General features: G+C 47.2%; 2 protein-coding genes across 2 annotated transcripts in view; one reads left to right on the top strand and one right to left on the bottom strand.

The window, feature by feature from the left end:
- The first annotated feature begins 5,283 nt into the window (after positions 1-5,283).
- MTHFD2 (methylenetetrahydrofolate dehydrogenase (NADP+ dependent) 2, methenyltetrahydrofolate cyclohydrolase) lies at positions 5,284-15,372 on the top strand. The gene is made up of 8 exons (XM_080931954.1): positions 5,284-5,395; positions 9,767-9,951; positions 11,123-11,245; positions 11,762-11,914; positions 12,518-12,625; positions 13,396-13,488; positions 13,918-14,043; positions 14,532-15,372. Exons 1-8 carry the CDS (start codon positions 5,298-5,300, stop codon positions 14,693-14,695), a joined length of 1,050 nt encoding a protein of 349 aa, XP_080788080.1. The 5' UTR covers positions 5,284-5,297; the 3' UTR covers positions 14,696-15,372.
- Positions 15,373-17,833: 2,461 nt separating this feature from the next.
- Positions 17,834-22,523, bottom strand: part of SLC4A5 (solute carrier family 4 member 5) — a gene marked incomplete at both ends in the record, with an annotated part of 68,084 nt that continues 63,394 nt past the window's right edge. The window contains 2 exons of the mRNA XM_080932032.1: positions 17,834-17,996; positions 20,804-20,871. Of these exons, the coding sequence (XP_080788158.1) occupies positions 17,834-17,996; positions 20,804-20,871 (231 nt within the window). The remainder of the gene's footprint in view (positions 17,997-20,803; positions 20,872-22,523) is intronic.

Below are 22,523 nucleotides of genomic sequence, written 5' to 3' on the forward strand. Positions count from 1 at the left end.
TGCTTTTTTGATCTTTTTTTTTTTTTTTTTCATTTTTCCTGGGTTTTTTTGAGACAGGTTCTCTATGTAGTCCTGCTATCCTGGAACTCATAGCTCAGGTTAGCCTCAAACTCAGAGATCTGCCTGCCTCTTGTGCTTTTACTTGTTTTTTAGGGTTTTTTTGTAGTCATATTTTTAAATACCATATGAATAAGGTGACTGTCCTTGTGTTTATAAGTATATCAAGACAGGCTATGCACGGTGACACGGCTTTAATCCCTGCAGAGGCAGGTGGGCCTTTGTGAGTTCATGGCCAGCTTGGTCTACGTAACATATTCTAAGACAGCCATGACTACATAGAGAGAGTCTGTCAACAACTAGATGTGTGTATTTATGTATATATGTATCTATTTATATATAACATGTATGTATGCATGTATATAACCATAAATACATGCTGTGAGGGGCGGGAGAATGATCAAGAACACTAGTTGTTCCTGTATAGTACCAGCATGTAACTCCATCTGCAGAGGATCTTCTGACCTCCATGGGCATGTAATCTGGCAAAACTCTTATAAAATAAAAGTAAATCTTCTTTTAAAAAGGAAAAAAATCAGAATAAAGGAACTCCAGGTTTGGTGGGGTTTTTCTTCTTCTTTTAATGAAATGATTCTTAAAATTGTAGAATTATTAAATCTATGAGGAAAAACCGCATTAGAGAAACTTCTCAGTATGTTTGGCTTTAGGGAGAAAGTCTTAGGGATTAAGGTGGAAATCTTTGGTCAATATTTAAAGAGGCTATCAATATACCCCCCCCAAGGGGTCAAAGATAAAGTTTCTCAGTGAGAGGCAGGGAGCAGAGAACGAAGTAATCATTATAGTTACAGGGCTATTTGTTCCCCACCAGGACAGACGGGCAAACAAAGACTGGGGTGCGTTGCTCACTCCTGCTCAGCAGGACTGAGATATGGTGTCATTCGATCTGGTTATAGCAGATGTGGGAAACAGAAGGTAAGCGGCAGCTCCGAGGCCTTCCTCTCCCTCTGCATTCAGTTCCCCTTTTGGGTTTCTTAGGCAAAATTTGCAACCTAGGCTTTTCATTCAGAGTAAGCAACCCACACAAGTCCTTTGCAGAACTCCACCTTGACCCTAACTTCTCCCACACAGAGCCTCTTCCCCCACTTTGGACACTCCCAGGTCCTGCCTCTCCCAGACAGCTGAGCCCTCACAGGTGAGTGAAGAAAGAAAATGTCTAAGCTGCTCCTGGTCCTTGCCTCAGGTTAAGGACAGTGAGAATGAAATCTCAGTGCATCAGACACAAAGACCCACTTGTGGCATATGGAAATTTTATTCTGAAAATGACTTTTAAGTTCCCGGTCAGATTTCTGTGTTTGCATTCATAGACAAATGCATGGCCTCTGTCCTTCTAGAACCTATGCTCGGCAAGGTGACGCAACTCCTTTTATAGGGAAGAAGCAGACAGAGCTCTGTGAGTTCAAGGCCAGTGTGGTCAACATAAATTCCAGAACAGCAAGGTTATTGAGACCGTATCTTAAAAACAAACAATCAAATAAACAACGTCCTCTATAGATGAGGTCGTCCAGTGAAGGGTGTGGGTGACAGGCACTGCTCAGAGCTGAGCTCACAGCAACGGCAGGGGTTTTCTACATTTGCTGCTGAAAGGAGAACTGAAAAGACCAGGCCGGCCTGATGATGCTGGGACAAGACAGGGCAAAGTGAAGGAGAAAGAAATCAGCCACCCGAAAACCTGGCTTCTTGATAGGAAGGTGGACAAACATCTTTTTGAAGCCTGATTTTGTGTGTGTGTGTTATGTGTGTTATACAAACATGTTTCTGTGGGTGTGTGCACATGTGTTTTCAGGTGCCTATGAATTGAATATCTTTCTGTCTTTCACCATCCCTCTCTCCCTCCCTCCTCTCCCTTTCTTCCCACTTACCTTCCATCCTTTTTTTTCTTCTTCTTCTTTTCTTTCTCTCAACAATGTTTCATTCTGCAACCCAGGCTGGCTTGGAACTTGATTTGTAGACCAGGATGGCCTGGAACTTACAGAGATCTGCCTACCTCAGACTCTGGAGTACTGGGACTAAGGTGTGTGCCACCATGCTCAGTTCAATAACCTATTTTTTAAAGGTTCATTTTATCTTATTATTTTAAATTATGTGTATATGTATAGATGGCGGGTATATGCAGGTGCCTATGGAGACCAGAGGGGTTCCTGGCAGTTGTGAACTTCCCATTGTGGGTGTGAGAATCTGAAACCCAATCCTCTGCAAAAGCAGTATACACTCTTTTTTTGTTTTGTTGAGACAAGGTTTCTTTGTGTGGCCCTGACTATCCTAGAACTAGTTCTGTAGACCAGGCTGGCCTCAAAACTCACAGAGGTCCGCCTGCTGTTGCCCCTCAGGTGCTGGAGGTAAAGGTGAGCTCCACGACTGCCCAGTTTGCAGAATGCACTCCTAACTGCTGAGATGTCTCTCCAGCCTTCAGCCACCTAAAGTTAGGAAGTAGGATCTCATTAGCCCTAGAACTCATTGATTAGACTAGGTTAGCTGGCCAAAGAGCGCCAGGACTTCCTGAGTCCACTTCTCACCCTGGCTTACAGACAGTGCTTTAACATGGATGTCGGGGATCTGAACTCCCATGTTCAAGCTTTTGCAGTGCCCTGCCAACTAAATCACCTCCTCAGCACCCGAGTACCCTTTAAAAAGGGAAGCAGATCCAGGTGAGGGGACGCACAGCTGTAGCCCCATTGTAGAAAGGCTGGGGTGGGAAGATTGGTATATACCAAGGCCCCATTTTTTAAAAACATACAAAAACTCAAAAATCCAGGAAGTCATTGTCTTAGTTAGGGTTTTATTGCTGTGAACAGACACCATGACCAAGGCGCTTCTTATAAATAACAACATTTAATTGGGGCTGGCTTAACGGTTCAGAGGTGCAGTCCATTATCATCAAGACAAGAGCATGGCAGCATCCAGACAGGCATGGTGCAGGAGAAGCTGAGAGTTCTGCATCTTCATCCAAAGGAAGCCAAGAACAGACTAAGCATCCTCAGGCAGCTAGGAGGAGAGTCTCCAAGCCCACCCTAGAGTGACACACTTCCTCCAACAAGGCCACACTTTATAATAGTGCCACTCCCTTGGCCAAGCAAATGCAAACCACCATAGTCACAATGACTGAGTTCAAACCTCAGAACTGAACTTGCACGGTGGAAGGAGAGAACAGAGGAAAATTGTCCTCTGATCTCCTCCATACATGCACCGCAGCATACTTGTACACACACACACACACACACACACACACACACACACCAATTTTTACATTAAATAAAATGATCAGAGGTGGAGTTGTTAGAGACTTACGTTTGTGAGGAGTTAGGTAGATGAAACAAACTAAGATCTATTTTGGAAATAATTTTACAAGTTCTGAGCAGGTGGGAGAGACAGAATATTAGGAAGACATTGGACAGGAAAGAGGCTCTTACCCTAGGACTGTGGTTGAAGCCTCTTGCCAGCTGAGGCTCAAGAATTCCAGAACAATTAACATTTGATTAAGGCCTTTCCCCCTTCCCAGAAATAACCCTGTGGGTTTCTTGGAATTTCACCAGAAACCCAACTGACAGCAAGTGACACATCCTAACTCCCTATCATGACTTTAGTACCTGGTTTTACTTTATTAGCTTATGATCTCGTACAAGGCAATCTCCAGAGTCATTTTATAATCTTACTTATCAGAAGGAGAGAATGTCTTAGTTAGGGTTACAGTTGCTGTGTTGAAACCCATGTTCGAAGCAAGGGAGGATAGGGTTTATTCGGCTTACCCTCCCGGATCACTGTTCACCAACGAAAGAAGTCAGGACTGTGTTTCGGAACTCACACAAGGTAGGAACGTGCAGGCAGGAGCTGATGCAGAGGCCATGGAGGGATGCTGCTCATTGGCTTGCTCCCCCTGGCTTGCTCAGCCTGCTTTCTTATAGAACCCAGGTCTACCAGCCCAGGGATGGCACCGCCCACAATGGGTTCAATCACGAAGAAAATGCCCAATAGTGGGACCTTATGGGGACATTTTCTCAATTGAGTTCCCACCTTTCATTTAACTCTAGCTTGTGTCAAGTTGACAAGATTAGTCAGCACAGAAGTGAGGTGCTGGTGAGATGGGTTGGTGGGTAAAACACTTGCTGTGCAGACATAAGGACCTAAGTTTGGATCCCTAGCATCCTAGTAAACGGCAGGCCGGTGCGAGGCTCTTTCTGCAACCTCGGTGCTCAGGAGGTGGAGACAAGGAGTACCCAGAGCTAGCTGGCTAACTGGTCTAGCCAAACTGGCAACCGTGGGTGAATAAGGGGAAGACAGATCAAAGAAGACACCAGTATTAACTTCTGGCCTCCACACACATACGTACCCACATCACATACACATATGCACACACATGCCAGGAAAGAAAAAGAGCAGGGGGCAAGGGGAAATAATAAATAAAAGCTGGCTGAGAAGCACTTTTGTTAAGCAAATGAGATTTAAATATTATATTCTGGGAAACATAGAAACAAGTTTTTTTATTAAGTATATTAAAAACTACACTAGTAAGCCAAGTGTGGTGGGGCATACCTGTTATCCCAGATATCAGCAGACTGAGGCCAAAACCTGGGATGTGTGTGTGTGTGTGTGTGTGTGTGACACATGTGCCTGGGGTGCCCTTGGAGGCCAGAAGTGTCTGATTCTCTAGAGTTGGTGTTGTAGAAAGAGTGGAAGTTACAAGAGGTTTTGAGTCACTAGAAGGATCAGAATTGAACTCGGGCACTTGGCAAGGGCAGTAAGTAATCTTAACCGTTGAGCCATGTCTCTGGCCTCTCTATGGCAAAGGTACGTGTATATATCTTGCTCCTTTTTTCCGGTTTCACCCTGCTGTTTTGACATCCTTTGAAGATTCCAGATCAATTTTCAGTATGATTTTGCCAGATGATGATTTCTTCTTTAAAAAAAAATTTTTTTTTTTTAGTGCCTTTCAGGCACGCAGTAGGTGGTTCAGATTTTTGTTTGATGAATGAATGAATGAACCTCAGATTCCGTTGGCCTAGCTGAGGGGACCACTGCTGCCTCTCCTCTGTCAGGGGCTTGACTCCTTCAACCAATCAGAATCTGCTCCTGGACCAGCTTACGTAGAATGAAGACCTTCTATTGGCTCCTTCGCCGGCTCAGCGGCCAATGGGCGCGCGTGGAGGCGGGGCTTCCGTGGGCCCGGGGTATAGCTTCGTGGCCCGCGCGCGCGCTTCTCTCCGGCGCGGGCACCGGCGCGGACCATGGCTTCAGCTTCCTTGTCTGCGCTGGCTGTGCGGCTGTTGCGCCCCACGCACGGCTGCCACCCCCGCCTACAGCCCTTCCACCTGGCGGCCGTGAGGTGAGTGTGTCGGGGAGCGGGTCGGAGGGGTCGTGAAGCGCGGTGTGGTCAGACATCCTTCCCAAGCATCTGCCAGCCGCGGGGCCAGCCCCAGGAGGAGGGGTGTGGCGGGGCTACGTGGCACCGGGGTGCACGTGGGAGATGCGGACGCTTGGCGGGGGACACTTCTGCCACCGCAGAGATGAGTGCGGAGAGGTCTGCCCTTCCCGGACCCTAGCGGCAGCCAGGGTTGCTGCAGTCTGATGAAATCCGCGAGCCGGCTTGCTCCAAGGGTACCGACTTCCCTCCTCCCGGGTGGGTGTGGTTCTCAAGATGCCCCTCAGTCCACACCGGAACCCACCAGTTCTAGCCTGGGCGACTTGAGATGATAACGAGCCCCAGAAGTTGCCGGGGGCTGCTGGGAGTAGGGTGCATTGTTTTAAGGGGAGCTACGTACGGTGTTGGTGCTTCCGTTCTGCACGTGGACCACTGTTGATGGTCAAACCATTCTTAAGAGTGTTTAATAACCACTTAAACCGTACGCTTGAAAACTGCCAGAGCCAGGTACGGTGAGATTGCTTGTGAGGCAGGAGGATTACTGAGGGTTCAAAGCCTGCTTAGACTACAGAATGAGTTAAGAGACCAGCCTGGGCTGCAGCGTGAGACTCCTTTTCCAATCTCAAAACAACAATTTAAAAAAAAATGACAATGGTAAATTTCGTAGGCGTATTTTTGCATAATTTTAAAAGTTTTAAAATATTATAAAAATAAATATATGAAGGCCTCCTAGCCCCCAAAGAAAGTTGAAGAAAAAAAAAACTGCTTGGGGAAGGCAGAGAAAGTTCCCAGCAGTTCTTTCAGGGGATAATGATTTGTTGGGTCTTTCTTGCCCTCAAACTCTTGAGCCTAGGAAAAAAGAGTCTGTGAGGGGTTGTGAATTCTCTCCCCACATCTGTCCATCTCGAAGTGCATCGTAAGAACATCTGCATTGCCTGAGTGCTATGTCTTGTAAAAAAGCAGGTGATTTACCCCTGCCCCCTAAACACACCACAGAGCTTGAGACATTTAGAACGAGAACTGAAAGCCCATAAGAACTGGGCCTCCCACAATGGGACTTTTGTTTCCCTGGAAGGAAAATGGGTGATTTCTATCATGTGGAAGACACTTCTGGAGCCTTGCATGTTGGCGTACAGAATCCCGGAGGTTTTAGAGGACTTGGAAGGGCATTATTTGGGGTTTTCCTAAGATCTGATCCTGACCTGCCTCTTTGAATTTCATCTTTCATTTCCCTGTTCTTCCTTCCCTCTTCCTGAATTCTGACCTGGTGTGTCTGGACCACATGTGTCAGAGACTTTGCTAACTGAAAAGATTCTGCAATTCATTACCCAAAGAACTAGACCAATTTGCTTCCACTCCGCGTTTACTCTTGCGTGCTTTTCTGAGAAGTGTGGGCTTCATATCTCTGAAGGCGATCTGTGTTCGCTGTCCTGCACATTTAATAATTGCTGTCCCAGGAACATAAACTACCGTCGCCTAGGAGACGGTGGCGGGTGGGGGGGTAAATGGAGTCGGCCGCAAATGTTTACACTTGCAGCTAGTTTCTTACTATCCTCCATCTTGCCGCATAAAACAGGGCTTCGTGGTAGGCGGGATAACCAAGTATGGAAAGGTGATGGTAAAATGATGATTGATCAGTCAATATTGATTCATTCTCTCAGTCCTTCTCATTACCAGCCCATTAACTATGGAGCAGACCCTTTCCCAAAATAACTTGACCAGGGCTGTAAAACTTTCCTGATACTAATTGACTGTAAAGTCACTAACTGTTGGTTTTAAGCCAAAAATAACTATAACTGGTGTGGATTTTAGTTTTGACCTTTATTAGTCAGAATTGGACCTCTTTAGTTTGCCATTTTACTGGGAAAATCTCTGAACACATCTGTGGAAGGACCTAATATCTAAACTAAGTGTACAGACTTAGAATTTACTTTTTTTTTTTTTTTTTTTTTTTAATTTTGGGTCTGAGCTTAGTCTCCTATTTCCCTTTAAGCAGTAACTTAATTTGGCCCTTGGCAAATGTATGGAGAGAGCTTGGAAAATGGTGTGTGTTTTTCAGTGCTGTGGAAGGCGCAGAAGGTTAAGGTGCAGCTTGATTATGGAACACCCTCATTACATTGAGGCCTGGCTTTGTGTTGCTTTGTCTGTCTGTCTGTCTGTCTGTTTTTTTTTTTTAAGCAAATTGGCATAACATTCAGAACCTTCCTCTGAAACCGAGATTAGGACCTGGAACACTGGCCTCTCCAGAACCCAATGTCCTTAACATCAGCCTATCATTTTTGGTCCAATTTTGGGCTTCTACTGTTTTCTCTGCATTCGCTGCTTTCCAAAGTAACTTTTTATGAAGTACAAGCTAAATTCTCAGAGTATAGTGGGTGTGCAAATTCCTTAGCATGTATACATCTTCCCAGGATCCCACGTATTCAGGCTGGCCTTGGGCTAGCTATGTAGCCAAGGATAACCTTGGTGTGTCAGCTGTGAATGCACAAGGGGGCAGACCAGAGATCACTTGTGAGGAAGACTCTACGCTAGTCCTAGTTACTGTATTAGTCAGAGTTCTCTAGTGTCACAGAAACTGTGGGTACTCTTTCTATAGTAAGGGAAGTCGTTGGTGCCTTACAGTCTGTAGTCCAGCTCCCCAACAGTGGTTGGCGGCGGCAGCTGTGAGTGGAGGTCCAAGGATACAGCAAATGCTCAGTCCCACAAGGCAAGCAGGCAAAGAGAGCAAGCCTCCCAACTGAAGGTGTGTCCCAGATGACCTTGAGCTCAGAGATCTCCTTGCCTTAGTGTCCTAAGATTCATAGTCACTATGCCTCAAGATCAGGGTCAAAGGTGAGCCTCCCAATTCTGGATTGTGGTTCTTTCCAGATATAGTCAAGTTGACAACCAGGAATAGCCACTACAGTTACTTCCTGTTGCTGCAGTAATCCCTGTGTAGTCCTGGCTGTCCTGGAATTCACCATGTAGACTAGACTGGCCTCAGAGATCTGCCTGCCTTGCCTCCCGAGTATTGCAACTAAAGGTGTGCTTCACCATTGCCTGTTTCTCCTTTTTTTCCCTATCCCGGTTAGGGAATGGCGCCACTCACAGTGGATGGGTTTCTCCCTCTCGAGGAGTTGAGATGGTGGTACCTTACTGGCATGTCAAAGACCCATCTTCTGGGGATTCTAGATTTGGCCTATCACAGCAGTGGTGGGCACTTTGAGGTTTGATTTGGCCGGTATGGTGTTTGTTGATATAGCCACATGATCTAGTTTGTATACAGTCAAGTCCTCTACATCCTTCTAAACATATATGGACCTTTAGTTCTTTTTATTTATAACAACTGTTCACATAGAATTACATTGTGTTAGGTTTATAGACAATCTAAAGATAATTTAAGGGGTAGGGAGAAATATGCTCAGATTATGCAAATGTTACACTGCTTTCTATAAAGCACTTTACCATTTATAGTGTTTGGAGAGACAACTGTATTATACAGTGCTGTCAAGATTAAACCCAGTTCACAGGGCTGGAGAGGGCCTCGGAGGTTAAGAACACTTGTTCTTGTAGAGGACCCAGGTCTATTTCCAACGCCCATATGGCAGCTTATGACTGTCTGTTGTCCTCAGTTCCTGGGGATCTAAGCCCCTCCTCTGACCTCCTTGGACACTGCACACACATGCAGGGGAAACACCTATACACATGAAAGAAAAAGTACCCACTACTTGGAAACGTGACCAGATATTAGTGCCAGCAGCACAACACAAACTTCAAGTGGAATACCAATAGCTAGAGAAACAGGTTAGCCTCAGCAGTGAGGGGCCAAGGGAATGTCCACTGAAAACTTTGGGCACAATGAGGAGGTGGTACTGAGAGTCCCTGATCTGAAGTCTTACCTGGCCAAGTGCTGGCTGTCAGCAACTTAAGCTTCTGAGCTCCAGAAGATCTGTTCTAGTCACCATGACCATTCTGAATGGTAGCTGGTGACTAACCTTAACTATCTTTTGGGGCCTGGAGGGGTGGCTCAGCGGTTAAGAGCACTGACTGCTCTCCCACAGGTCCTGAGTTCAATTCCCAGCAACCATAAGGTGGCTCACAACCATCTGTAATGGAATCCGATGCCCTCTTCTGGTGTGTCTGAAGACAGCACCAGTGTATTCATATGCACAAAATTAATAAGTAAATCTTTAAAAACATCTTTGGATCTCATATTTAAACTTAAGCCTTTGGCATTTAGTAACTTTCTAGTTGGATTGGTTCCTTTTTTTGTTTTTGTTTTTTGTTTTTTGTTTTTTTTTTTTTTTCTGTGCAAATATCCAAGCTATGTTTTTGTGACCGTGTCACCTTCTGCAGAAATGAAGCCGTTGTCATTTCTGGAAGGAAACTGGCCCAGCAGATCAAGCAGGAAGTACGACAGGAGGTGGAAGAGTGGGTGGCCTTGGGCAACAAGCGCCCACACCTCAGTGTCATTCTGGTTGGTGACAATCCTGCCAGTCACTCCTATGTCCTCAACAAAACCAGGGCAGCAGCTGAAGTGGGTAAGTCATCACCAGAGCTCTGCTGGTGTGTGCCACCCGGCTTCTTCCTGAGTGGTTGCCTACACCATAATCCCAGCCCTGGGGGAGCCGGAACTAGGAGAACCAGGAATTCCAAGGCCAGCCTTGGCCACATAGCAAGTCTGAGGTCATACAGTGACAAACCGGTTATCATGCTGTGGCTTCTGCGCTGTGACCTTAACATTTTACTGATGACCTTGAACACATTTTACATCCGCTTCCCCGTGCATCCCTGTCTTGGATTGGTGAGCTGGCTCAGGGATTGGCCGTCCATCTCGGCCACATCAGAGGGAAAGACACCAGGTGCTCAGAGCACTGTCACGTGAGCAGACACAGGCACATCTGAGCCAGCTGCTTCCAGACTGCTGCCCTGTGGTGACCTGCAGTGCCTCAAGGACAGACACAGATCTCCCATCCCCCAAGACCAGAGCAGTTTCAGCCCCAAGGTGATAAAGCCAATCAGTGAACAGCACAAAAGCTACTTCTCAGAAGTCAGTCGCTTCCTTCAGACCTCTGTTTAACCACATCACAGAGGCTTCTTCATTCTGCTACTCAGTCTTTGCTTAAACACCCGAGAACAGAGATACTGCTTTTTCAAATTTGTAATATTGTAATACTTATTACACTCGTTTAGTGTGTGTGTGTGTGTGTGTGTGTGTGTGTGTGTGTGTGTACTCTTCAGTTCTTTGAGTCAGGGCCTTTCACTGAACCTGGAGACTGGCTGGAATCCTAAGGTCTCATCAGTCAAGCCCTGGGATTACAGATGTGTGCTGATGTTCCCTGTACATGGGTACTTGGGCTCAAACTCCGGTTCTCAGCAGGCATCCTGAGCCATTCCTCCAGCTCTCTAGCTGGCCTTTTATCTGAGGTTCAAGCTCCTTGTTTCAACATGAGGTCGTTGAATAAGAACAGAACGGTGCGGAGGAGCCCTGAGCTAGTGTTTTGGAGTGTACTGCCTGTAGGCTGTAAGGCAGTTACACCGTGAGCAGTGTACGTAGGTTGCATGGTGGTTACATACTGCAGATGTTTATTAAGGGCTTTGGTGTTCTTCCCCCCCCCCCCCCCCCGAGAAGAACTTAGTCTTTTTTCGTTCCCTGTGGGTTAGAGCTGTGTGCCTTGATGTTGTTCTAAGCCTTGACCTTTCTTGCAATAGGAATCAACAGTGAGACGATTGTGAAACCGGCCTCGGTTTCAGAGGAAGAGCTGTTGAATTCAATTAGGAAATTGAACAATGATGAGAACGTAGATGGCCTCCTTGTTCAGCTGCCGCTCCCAGGTGAGTGTTGGGCTGGAGAAGTAGCGTGGTGGTTAAGAGAGCTGCTCAGAGAGATGGCTCAGTGGTTAGAGCACTGACTGCTCTTCCAGAGGCCCTGAGTTCAAATCCCAGCAACCACATGGTGGCTCACAACCATCTGTAATGGGATCCGATGCCCTCTTCTGGTGTGTCTGACTACAGCTACAGTGTACTCACATACATAAAATAAATTATTTTACCTATTTACCGTTTCACTGTGCAGTCTAGGCTGGCCTAAGACTTGGAGCAATCCTCCTGCCTCAGCCTTCCAAGTTCTGGGATAACTGGTCTGAGTTATCTCTCGCAGCCTGATAGGGCTTTCCACATGGGGGACAGTGGAGGGATGTCGTATTTGGCTTTTGCTGTCAGTGAGCATTCTGTGCATCTCAGCGACAAGCCAAAGGGAGTAGGTCCGTACAGTGAGCCGGATGCATGGGAGTGGGGCAGCCTCTGCATCGCCACCAGGACTTTAGGGCGTGGCATTGGGTTCTTTCTCAGAGCACATCGATGAGAGGAAGGTCTGCAATGCTGTTTCTCCTGACAAGGACGTCGATGGTTTTCATGTCATCAATGTGGGGCGGATGTGCTTGGACCAGTATTCCATGCTACCGGCAACCCCATGGGGCGTGTGGGAGATAATTAAGCGAACGGGTAGGTGTGTGTTTAAATTGCATCTCTGTTTTAGTATGAGGAACATAGTGTGGGTCGGGCATTCCCGGTCCGAAAATTTGAAAGCCTTTCAGCACTGTTAGTTTTGAAATGTTAATCAAATAGAAGCAGATATCCCCACATCTGAACAACCTCAGTGTTGGGACATCCCCAGCCCCACATTCTTCAGGTAAGGGATATTCAGCCTGTACTTAGAACTGGCAGAAACCCCCAGAACTGCAAAGCCTGGGCCCCCAACCCACAGCGCAGGTTCCCACCCTGCAGGGCTCACCTAGCTGTTGCTTGGGATGGCTCTGCTCTGTTCTGCAAGCCTTGGAGAAGGAAGTGTTAGGGTCTTCACCTTCTCTGTGAGGCAGTCCCAGCCATGACTTAATGATTGGATTTGTGACCCAGGTCATCTGCCTTCCTCTGGTACCCATTCTGAGTCAGACTGGGACTACTTTTAATGCAAATTCAGGTTCTCTGCAAAGCATGGTGACAGGCAACAAGACTTCGAAGATATGGCTTTGATTTGTACTTTACTCAGTTGAATCTGTGCTGGGTCATTTGGTGTGTGTGTTTACTTATTGTTATTTATTTCTGCAGGCATTCCAACCTTAGGGAAGAATGTGGTGGTGGCCGGCCGGTCGAAAAACGTTGGCATGCCAATTGCAATGTTGCTGCACACCGATGGAGCTCACGAACGGCCTGGGGGTGAGGGGGTTACCTTTCCTGTTGTGAGAATTCTCAAAAGCCATCCTGTGACCCCAAAGGTTTCACTCAGTGCCACCAAGGACCCTGGAACTAGCCTCAGACAGATTGGGGTTTTGCACAAAGCTTTCTTGTAGGTAGTTAGAAGTTGTCAGTTGTGGCTTGGACAGTACCAATGAGCTTCCTCACTCAGAATTAGTGTCCTGCTCTGTAAAGTTAGGGAGGAAAAGAAACAGAGGCTCCTGCTGAGGAGTTAACTGACCAGTGTGTTCTGTTCCGTTCCGTTCTGTTCTGTTCTGTTAACTCATCTAAGAGAAAGCTAAGTCAAGAATTGCACAAAGTTATGGTGATAATAAGCTCTGTGACCAAAGGAAAACTATTTCTGGGTACTTTTTGTCATTACTAAAGAGCAAACTCACCTGAGTTTTCTTAGGGTAGGGTGAGGGTTAGGGGTCCATGAAATAGAACACAGGTTAAAATGACCCAACAGGGTAGAGCTGAGAGCAGCGTCACACACCTCACCAAGTAGTGATTGTGTTTACATTCTTATTTTACTGTGTGTGGGTTGCAGGGTGAGACTCGGGCTGTCAGGAACGCTGGGCAAGCATGTTTACACCCCCACACACCCTTCTCTCAGCCCTGAGTATTGGTTCTAGGAGATGTCAGCTGTGGTTTTCCAGAGGTGCTGGGTTTCTGCAGTGCTGTGAACAGCTGAAAGCTACCTCCATCCCAGCCTGGATTTGGAACTCAAGGTATCTGTGTTTTCCTCTCAGGTGATGCCACGGTCACAATATCGCACCGATACACTCCCAAAGAGCAACTGAAGAAGCACACGATCCTTGCGGACATCGTAATATCTGCTGCTGGTAAGAGATCTACAGTGTGTGTCTATCTGGACTTGTATATATGTGAGTGTGTACACACACTCACACACATGTATATGTTGTCTAAACACTCATCCACCAGCTGCCATCCCGTCCAACTCTCTCCAGCACTGACCCTCTGAGCTGGAGTTGTACCTGTCACTCTGTTATAGACTGGAGGAGGGAACTCCTACCATGTGCAGTTTAAATGGCTCCTTAGTTAATGGTGTTCCTCCAGGTGCCACCTGTAATGTCCTGTGACTATAACGCCCTCTTCTGGCCTCCATGGGCACTGCAGGCTCATGGTGCACATAGATATGTTCAGGCAAAACATTTCTATACAGAAAATCAATAAATCTACAGTAAATGAAAAATCCCAAAATGAAGTATGTTGTCTTCAGCGTCCTGCTGATCGCTGCTCTCTGTCCCTAGGCATTCCAAATCTGATCACAGCCGACATGATCAAGGAAGGGGCAACAGTTATTGATGTGGGAATAAACAGAGTTCAAGACCCTGTCACCGCAAAGCCCAAGTTGGTTGGAGATGTGGATTTTGAAGGTATTTAGTGTAACTTGTAAATATTTCCTTTCATGGACATTAGGACAAATTGTTTTATTTCTTGTCTCAGCAGGAGCTTTGGCTGTCCAGGGACTCACTCTGTAGAGCAGGCTGACCTTGAACTCAGATATCCATATACCTCTGCCTCCCAAGTGCTGGGATTGAAGGTGTGGGCTATCCCATCTGACTCTTTTCTTATGACTTTTAAGCCTGTGTTATTTTGGTAATGTTTTAAAACACTGCTTTTAAAAAAATGTGTCACGTGTGTGCGCATCTTGAGTTTGTATGTGTGTGTTTGCATGTTTATAGGTATATGAGGTACCACCACTCACATGTGATTTTTTTTCTTAAGAAATTGTGTGTATGTGTGCTGTGCGGGTGTGTCGGTTTGTGTTATGTGTCTGTGGTGTGTGGCATAACACAATAAAGTACCATGCGATCTTTGCCACTCGCATCTGAAGCAGCCTGCCTGTCTTGTTTCTCCACAGGCGTCAAGAAGAAAGCTGCCTACATCACTCCCGTCCCTGGGGGTGTTGGTCCCATGACAGTGGCCATGCTCATGAAGAACACCATTATTGCTGCAAAGAAAGTGCTAAGGCCAGAGGAGCTGGAAGTGCTGAAGTCTCAACAGCGCGGGGCGGCCACCAATTAGCAGCACTCGGTGCCAGTCCGAGAGGCAAAGCGGGCCAAGAGGGATGCAGTGATCTTAATTTATTCTGTTGAAATGGTTTGAAATGTTTGTATTTATTGAAAGCGTAAACGGGTGGCTGTGTGCGCACATGGCTCTGCAGAACTCACCAGGGTGCCCATCACGGTCCTGCCTTTGACCTGGTGATGCTTGGGAGACGTCCTCACACTGAGAGTGGATACTGAACTTCATCCAAAAAAAAAAAAAAAAAAAAAAAATCTGCCTTTTTGGGCTCTCATTTCCCAAGTGCTATTCCAATACAAGTTGATGACTCATCTTAGGTCCCAAGCCTTTGAGTTCAACTTTAAAAACCAAAGGAAAACTTAGAGAAAATGAAGGGAAAGGAAGAGACAGCTGACTGGGTCTCCACGGCACACCCTTACTTTCTGTGCAGCCGGAGGACTCAGATTGCCCTGAGGAGAGCTCAGCTGGCTGGGCTGATAGTCCAGCATTACTAGCTGTCCCCCTGTGGCGGGTCATCAGGGAAGGTTTAAGAGTCTCCCCACCCCCACTTGCTGTGAGCGTGCCCTATTTTAATTTTTTAGAATTGAAAGGTTCATTTTATAAATGACCTATTATGTTTGGCTTTTGCAGCACATTTAAACTTTGAGTTTCTGACTCTTAAGAGTGTGTGTGTTTTCTTTGGCGTATGCTTTGAGGCTTTTTTTTTTTTTTTTTTTTTTTTTTTTTTTTTTGAGAAAACAAAACCTGGGCGATAATCACAAGGGCAACTCATGCCACCAAAGAACTGTTGGCAGCTGCCTGCACGTCTTTCACGTACCCTGTTGGCTTTCCTGAAAGTTCTCCAGTAGCTTAAGTTAATATGACTTAGTCAGATTTTCTTATTAAAGGGTTTTGTTGCTGCTGTTTTGTTTTAAAATAAAGCACATCTGTCTGGTGTGGAATGAGTTTCTGAAATGTTTCTTGTCTCAGTCAGACCTAACCAGTTACTATTTCCTACCCAGTGTTCTAGGCTGGCTGTTCCTGGATTAAGTCCGGTCTCTGAGGAGCTGTGGAGAACCCAGTGTAAACCCGTTTGTATCCAACAGGCAGTTCCAAGCCAAGAGTTTGTTGATCTTTAAGATTCATGTAAATTATTCTAGGTGTCTTCTTAACTATTCCCTCTGTTCATACACAACTCACTACAAAGATCTTGCTTGCTTGCTCGCAAAAAAAAATCTTAACACGTGTCACATGTACCTGTGTGGGGTGATACATGCTATCCCTGTTGTGCAGTGGTTTGGTTGATTGATAGATTAAGCAGTGCAGGGCGAACTTCATCCCTGCCTGTTCTCTCTAGACAGCCTGAAGCAAGAAGGGTTGAGCCAGGCTGGAGAGATGGCTCAAGTGGTTAAGAGACTTCCAAAGGTCCTGAGTTCAAATCCCAGCAACCACATGGTGGCTCACAACCATCTGTAATGAAATGCAATGCCCTCTTCTAGTGTGTCTGAAGACAGTTACAGGGTACATTTATATAATAAATCTTTTTAAAAGGCGGGGTGGGGCAGCCATGCGGTGCTGATCTATTTTCCCTTGTTCTTCTGTCTGGAACTCTACAGGGTGGGTTTTTTCTTTTTAAAATATGTGTGATCATTTGCCTGAATGTGTTTGTGTGTGTGTGTGTTCCATGTGTGCACAGTACTTGTGGAGGTCAGAAGAGGGCCTCAAGTCCCCTGGAACTGGAGTTCAGACAGTTGTGAGCCATCGTGAGGGTGCTGGAAAACAAATGCGGGTCCTCTGCAAGAGTAGCAAGTGCCCATCTCTCCAGCTCCCTTGCTGTGGATATTTCTGTAAGTCAGGTTTAATACATGTTAAAGGCAACAGCTGTTGAGTTCCCTCAGTTATTAAACATGGTGTAAGGTAAGCAGACGCGATTTACGTTTTATTGAAGAGCAGTTTACATTAGAGATGGAAGAAAGTCCTAAGTGGGTGGACAGGTAACACCAGCATGTTGAAGGTAAAAATGTTCATGTGCACACAAAATATAAATGATATTTAAGGTAAAAACTGGAATGATGAACCTTTTAAAAGCTGACAGGTTTTGCGGCCTGTTTGGTTAATGAAGCACGCTCATCTCCAAGTCTGGACCGATGCTAGAATTCAGTCTAGATAGTGCTGTTACAGATCAGTGAGAGCAGGACTGGAGCAGAGGAGGAGAAGCGGTGTGCTGGGAAGGGTTTGAGTCAGTGAAGAGCTGGGTACTTGTATAAAGTACTGGTTTGATTACAAATGTTCTTGAGATTGGAAATCTGGGCTTTAGTTATTGCAAGATTGCGCAAGGAAAGAGGAGACAGACTCAAAAAGGAGACAGACTCCAGGTTATGAAGCTAATGACAAATTTAAGAGGTCTTTTTTTTTTTACCCTATTATGACTTAAGAGCCAATTAATGGACACCATTCTGCCTTACAAACAATCCACTCAGCCAGCCGTGGAGGCGCATGCCTTTAAACCCAGAGACAGGCAGGTCTCTGAATTCTGAGGTGAGCCTGTTCTGCACGGGGAGTTCCAGGGAAGCTGGGGGTAAGTACTGAGCACCCATTCAGATAAAAATGGCCCACTGATACCAGGTTCTTCCAGTTACTGTTAGAACCGGCTCTTCAGTGTGTGGAAGGCCCACAGAACAGAGAGGACTGGGCTCCTAGCAGAAGGAGGTAAAGGACATGACTCAGCCACGTCCTACTGTGCAAACCTGCAGAACACATCCAGGCCTTCCCGACCACCAGCTCACCTGGATGTCAATCAAAGCACTGAGAGCTACTAAGCAGCTACTTGTTTCAGATAGAAGAGACCAAACCAGTCTATGTTTTAAATGTAAGTCCACCACTGGCCATTTATCTTATTTGTAACCTTGGAAAGCATTTTTATTCTTTTCACAAGAAAGGTTATATCTATGCTGGGCGGCATTTTAAGCCGCATGTTTTGGGTGTTTCAAGAACTGCAAAGGGAAGGGAGGAGCTTTGTGTCTATGTCGGACGTCCCTGATAGGCCTCCAGTTGTCTCTCTGGTCGGTGGGTAAGGAAGCAGGTGAAAGGCTTGACATGCTCTAGATGAAGCCGGGGCCAGGCTTCACCCTGTCCCCAGCCTGGAAGAGCAGCGCTGGACTAGAGGGTTGTCTCCCCGCCCACCTCTCTCCCATAGTCCTCTTCTGGGAGGTTGAGATCAGATTCCATCTCTAGTCTCACCTGCGGCACCATGAAGACCGGGCTCCGTGAGTAGCTGAAAGCAGGTGAAGCCGGGCAAGAGATTTTGAAATGCAGGGTGATGCTGCGTGGGGCAGAGCAGGAAGAAAGTGAGCGGCTAGGCTTGGGTGTGTTGTGCACCAGCCGCAGAACTGGGCTCTGATGGGATGGTTCTGTTGCTGCTTATCAACTTAAAACAAAAAGTATGCATGGGTGTTTGCATGTATGTCTGTGCACCACATGCATGCAAGCTTTTCTAAAACAAAAACAAAAACAAAACCCAAATTCTTACAATCCAGGCAGCACTCAGGAGGCAGAGACGGGTGGATCTGAATTCAAGTCCAGTCTGGGCTGTGTGAGTGAAACCAGTGTCAGGAAAATTATATACATTTATCTACTTGTGGACGTTTGCAGGTACAAGAGTGGATGTCAGAAAGCAGTGCGGTTGATTACCTCCGCCCACCATATGGGTCCCAGGGATTAAACTCCGATCATGTTTTATTTTTCTTTTTTCCAGACGGATCATACTGTGTAGACCAGGCTAACCTTGAACTTGCAGAGACCTGCCTACTTCTGCCTCCTAAATGCTGGGATTAAAAGCATGGGCCACCATTTCTCTGAACTCAGGTCACCAGGTTTGGTGGTAAGCGCCTTTACCTACTGAGACATCTTGCTGGCCTTTTGGATGTTGTTTCTGACACAGGGTCTCACGTAGCCTCAGACTTTCTTTGTAGCTAAGAATGGCCCTGCATTCCTGATCCTCCTGCAGAGGCAGGAACTCAGCGCGTCCATAAAACAAGAGTCCTCTAACTGCTGGGCTTCTAGCCACTGTCGCTGAACTGGTCGCAGCCTGTTTTAACCTTACTTAAATGGCTGCCAAAGCCAACTTTCTGAATCATAAATCTGACTGTTCTGTACTCACTGTCCAAAGGACAGCTCCCAGACTCCATAGCGTGGCAGACGGAGCCGGCCAGAACCGCCCATCAGTCCCGGTGGGCCAGCTTCTCAAATGTCGCCTTAGGCATGTTCCCATGGCCTGGACTGCACTTTCCTCCTCTGCCCTGGCCCGGTCTTTGTACCAGGCAGGTCTTTCTGTCCTGGATGAGACTGTTCCCCGCAGATCAGCAGCCTCGCGTGTGGCACTGCGCCTCTGCGTATCCCTCGACAACCCCAAGTACAGCATCTCGTACAACACATGCGTGCCTGGTGCCTGAGAGTCCGTAAGGGCTCAGATCACCCAGAACTGAGATAACAAATAGTCCCAAGGGCCATGTGGATGTTGGGAACCAAACTTGGGTCCTCTGGGAAAGCTCCCAGTGAACATAACCTGCGAGCCATCTCTCTAGCCCACCCATCGCTTGGACCCCCAGCCAGCCAGCCCCTCCCCCATCTCCCAGTTCCCCACCCCTTTACTTCCAACTGCTTTCACGGTGTAGGGCAAGCGCCATCTCTAGCTAACCAAATTCTCTGCGTTTATGAACTTGTTCCGTGACTCTGTGCAATTTAACTGTTTCTTTTTAAGTCCTTAGCTTGGTGTAGGCTTTTGTCTGCAGATGAGGTAGTTATTTGATTTAGTATGAATGTTTTCTTTTTAATTTAACAATATTTGGGGGGAGATGGCTCAGCGGTAAGGAGCACTTGCTCCTGCAGAGGAATGCTCTTGCATCCCATGTGGTGGCTACTAACCACCTGCAATGGCAGTTCTGGGGGATCTGATGTCCTCTCTGGCCTCTACAGGCGCCCACACACCCTGACCCTGACACCCAAGCAGCTCGAGTCATATCCAGGACCTGCTGGGTGCAGGATTCTCTTTTATACCATCTCATCAAGAACACCAAGGATCTCATTGGCCTGAGGGCTTCTAGCATCTGAGCCTTGAATACGTCCCCGGAAAAAAAAAAAAAGTTTTGTTTTGTTTTTCCCTCCGAGATAGGGCCTCATAACCCAGGATGGCCTTGAACTTGCTCCATTGCAAATGATGGCTTTGAACTCTTGATCCTCCTGGCTCTGCTGAGACTAGACATGTGCCACCATTCTTGAGTTCATAAAGTTGAACGTAGGGCTTTCTATATGAGAGGCAGGCATTCTAGCCACTGAGATACCCACAAGTTTTTCCTGAATGTTTCCATCTCTACTTTTTTTTTTTTTTTTAATTTTTATTTAATGCATGACTGCTCTTGCTGCATATATATCTTCAGGCCAGAAGAGGGCATCAGATCCCCTTACAGATGGATGTGAGCCACCATGTGGTTGCTGGGAAGTGAACTCAGGACCTCTGGAAGGACAGCCAGTGCTCCTAACCGCTGAGCCATCTCTCCAGCCCCCATCTCTACTTTCTAGTTAGCTTTCTTCATTCTTTTTCTGACCTGTGAAAACTAACCCCGCTGCTTTATTCCTCGGAGTGCCTTGCTTTTTGACCCTTTGCGTAACCCCCCAAGCCTCCCCTTCCGGATAATCAAGCAGCTTTTGTTGTTGAATACACTGCTTTCTTTGTTCTGTGTTTACTTTCAGTGTTCTGTGCAGTGTTCTCAGTGTGTTCCTTTTGTGAAGTTCAATTCCTTTGTGCACTGATACCACGTTGACCTCAGTGAGCACACAGTTCTCGACCTCCATGGCCAGACCACTCACCTGCCTCCCGGGTGTGGACCAGCAATGCGGGTCTAGCCCCTCAAGCCTGCAGCCATTGCTGAAGCTTGTCTGATGCTCAAGAGTCTACCTCACATGGGCTCCTCCCCCGGCCCCTCCATTCCACCCCACCTCAAATCCAAGGAGAAGCTACTGGCAGTTTATGGCTGCTGGGCAGGGAGTCATTTCTTTATGACTCTCTCCTGTGGCCCAGTCACTAACCCCTTACCCATGCCTGTGGAAAATAGAAATGGAGACAGCCCTTACCTTCGATCCAGCTCTGAGCCACTGAAGGAGAAGTCAGAGAGAGTAGCTCCAACTGGGAGATCTTTGTCCTGGAGGGGGATGGGAATGCCAGCTATGAGCAGGTCCAGCAGGGTACCAGGAACATGCTGGTTCTCCAGAACCCGCTCACCCTCTCCGTGTTCTGCTCTTCAGCCCTAGTCAACACTGCACAGGGGGAACATGGGGGCCTCACAGAGGATGGGTGGCTTCAGGCTCAATCCCTCATACAGGAGCCCTTAGCTGGTTAGAAAGGGAAGAGGCAGGGAGAGAGCTTGGACTAGAGAGAATGACAGTAGGTGGGAGAGGAGAAGAACCCTCAAGTGACCTTGTGCTACGATCAAGAGTCCTCAAGGACCCGGGGGTGCCGCCAGGATGTTCTGGCCACCCGCTCCTGGCCTGTCCTTGAGAAGAGTTCTGATAGGATCCTTCGTTATCTATGATGGGGGCTCCTTACATCCTTCAGGAGACTACAAGGACAGGTTGGACTGTCTATCACCGGGGAAGAAGTAGACACTGTGAAAGATCTACAAGGGTCTTCATGAGCGTACTCTAACTTTCCCCATCCCCCTCCCTGTCAGCAGTGGCAGGTGCCTGTGGCTTTCAGCAGGATCACAGCCTAACTGGGGGGGGGGGGGGGGCAGCGAAGGAAAGTTAGAAATGGCGGTCTTGTCTAAAGTGAAGACCAGAGGATGCTCTTTTATGGGGAGGGGGTGTCTCCACATAGTGGCATTCCTATGCACTTGGCCAGTCATTTTCATTTCTACCTGGCACAGGAGTCCCCAGCCTCTAAACCAAGTGGACCACTGAGCTACAAGGGGAAGTCCCTGAGGGGAGTAGGTGGAAGCTTAGCAGTGAGTAGGCAGGGAGAAAGCAGGTGCTTTACTTACTAGCAACACAGTGGATACCGTTTTGGGGATCAGATGGGACACCTTCCATGGGGATCTTTACAACTGAGGGAGGAAGGAACTGGGGCTGGAGAGAAACAATGGGAAAGCAGGTAAACACCAGGACAACCACTCGAGCTTCCTCACTGAGACACAAGGTGCACCCGTGCAAGGTGAGGGAGCTACCATCCTCTTCCCACGAAGACCAAGGAAGGGCTGCAGCAAACGCTTGGGCCCACCGAGGCAGCACGGCACGGTTACCCACTGTCCTAGAGCCCGGGACACAGGAAGCCAGCCGGGAATGTCTCTCCAAAGGCTGTAATCTGCTGTGTGAGCAATCACTGTGAGTGACTCACAGTATAGCAGTGTCACCATAAAGACACTTGTAAGATGGGTTTACATGGCTCAAATCTTCTGAGCATATGTAACATGAAATGCAGAGACGTTTTCCTTCGGACCTGGAGTAACTCCTGGCACGTGGAAGTTACCCAGATGTTTATGGAAGAAACCAAAGGAAAACGCGTTTGTTTTTTAAAGGGCACTTGGTGCAGGGCTGGGAAAAATTCTGGGTTCCGTTCCCAGCAACCACATGGCAGCTCATAACTGTCTGTGACTCTGGTTCCAGGTGACCCGACACCCTCACACAGACACACTTGTAGACAGAACAGCAATGCACACAAATAACAACAAAAGAGCCTTGGTGGAAAGGTGGCTCAGCAGCTAAGAACTGGCTGCTCATGGCTGGAGTTTGGTTCCCAGCGCCACACTGGGTGCCTCATAATTACCTGTAACTCTAGCTCCAGGGATATGATGTTCCC

The sequence above is a fragment of the Micromys minutus genome (assembly GCF_963924665.1).
Source record: "Micromys minutus genome assembly, chromosome: 18".
Taxonomy (NCBI): domain Eukaryota; kingdom Metazoa; phylum Chordata; class Mammalia; order Rodentia; family Muridae; genus Micromys; species Micromys minutus.

Excerpts from the sequence above, each read along its gene's own strand:
- MTHFD2 (XM_080931954.1), top strand. The coding sequence starts at position 5,298 with ATGGCTTCAGCTTCCTTGTCTGCGCTGGCTGTGCGGCTGTTGCGCCCC. Across the intron at positions 5,396-9,766 it reads TTCCACCTGGCGGCCGTGAG|AAATGAAGCCGTTGTCATTT; the intron begins GTGAGTGTGTCG and ends CACCTTCTGCAG. Across the intron at positions 11,915-12,517 it reads GGAGATAATTAAGCGAACGG|GCATTCCAACCTTAGGGAAG; the intron begins GTAGGTGTGTGT and ends TTATTTCTGCAG.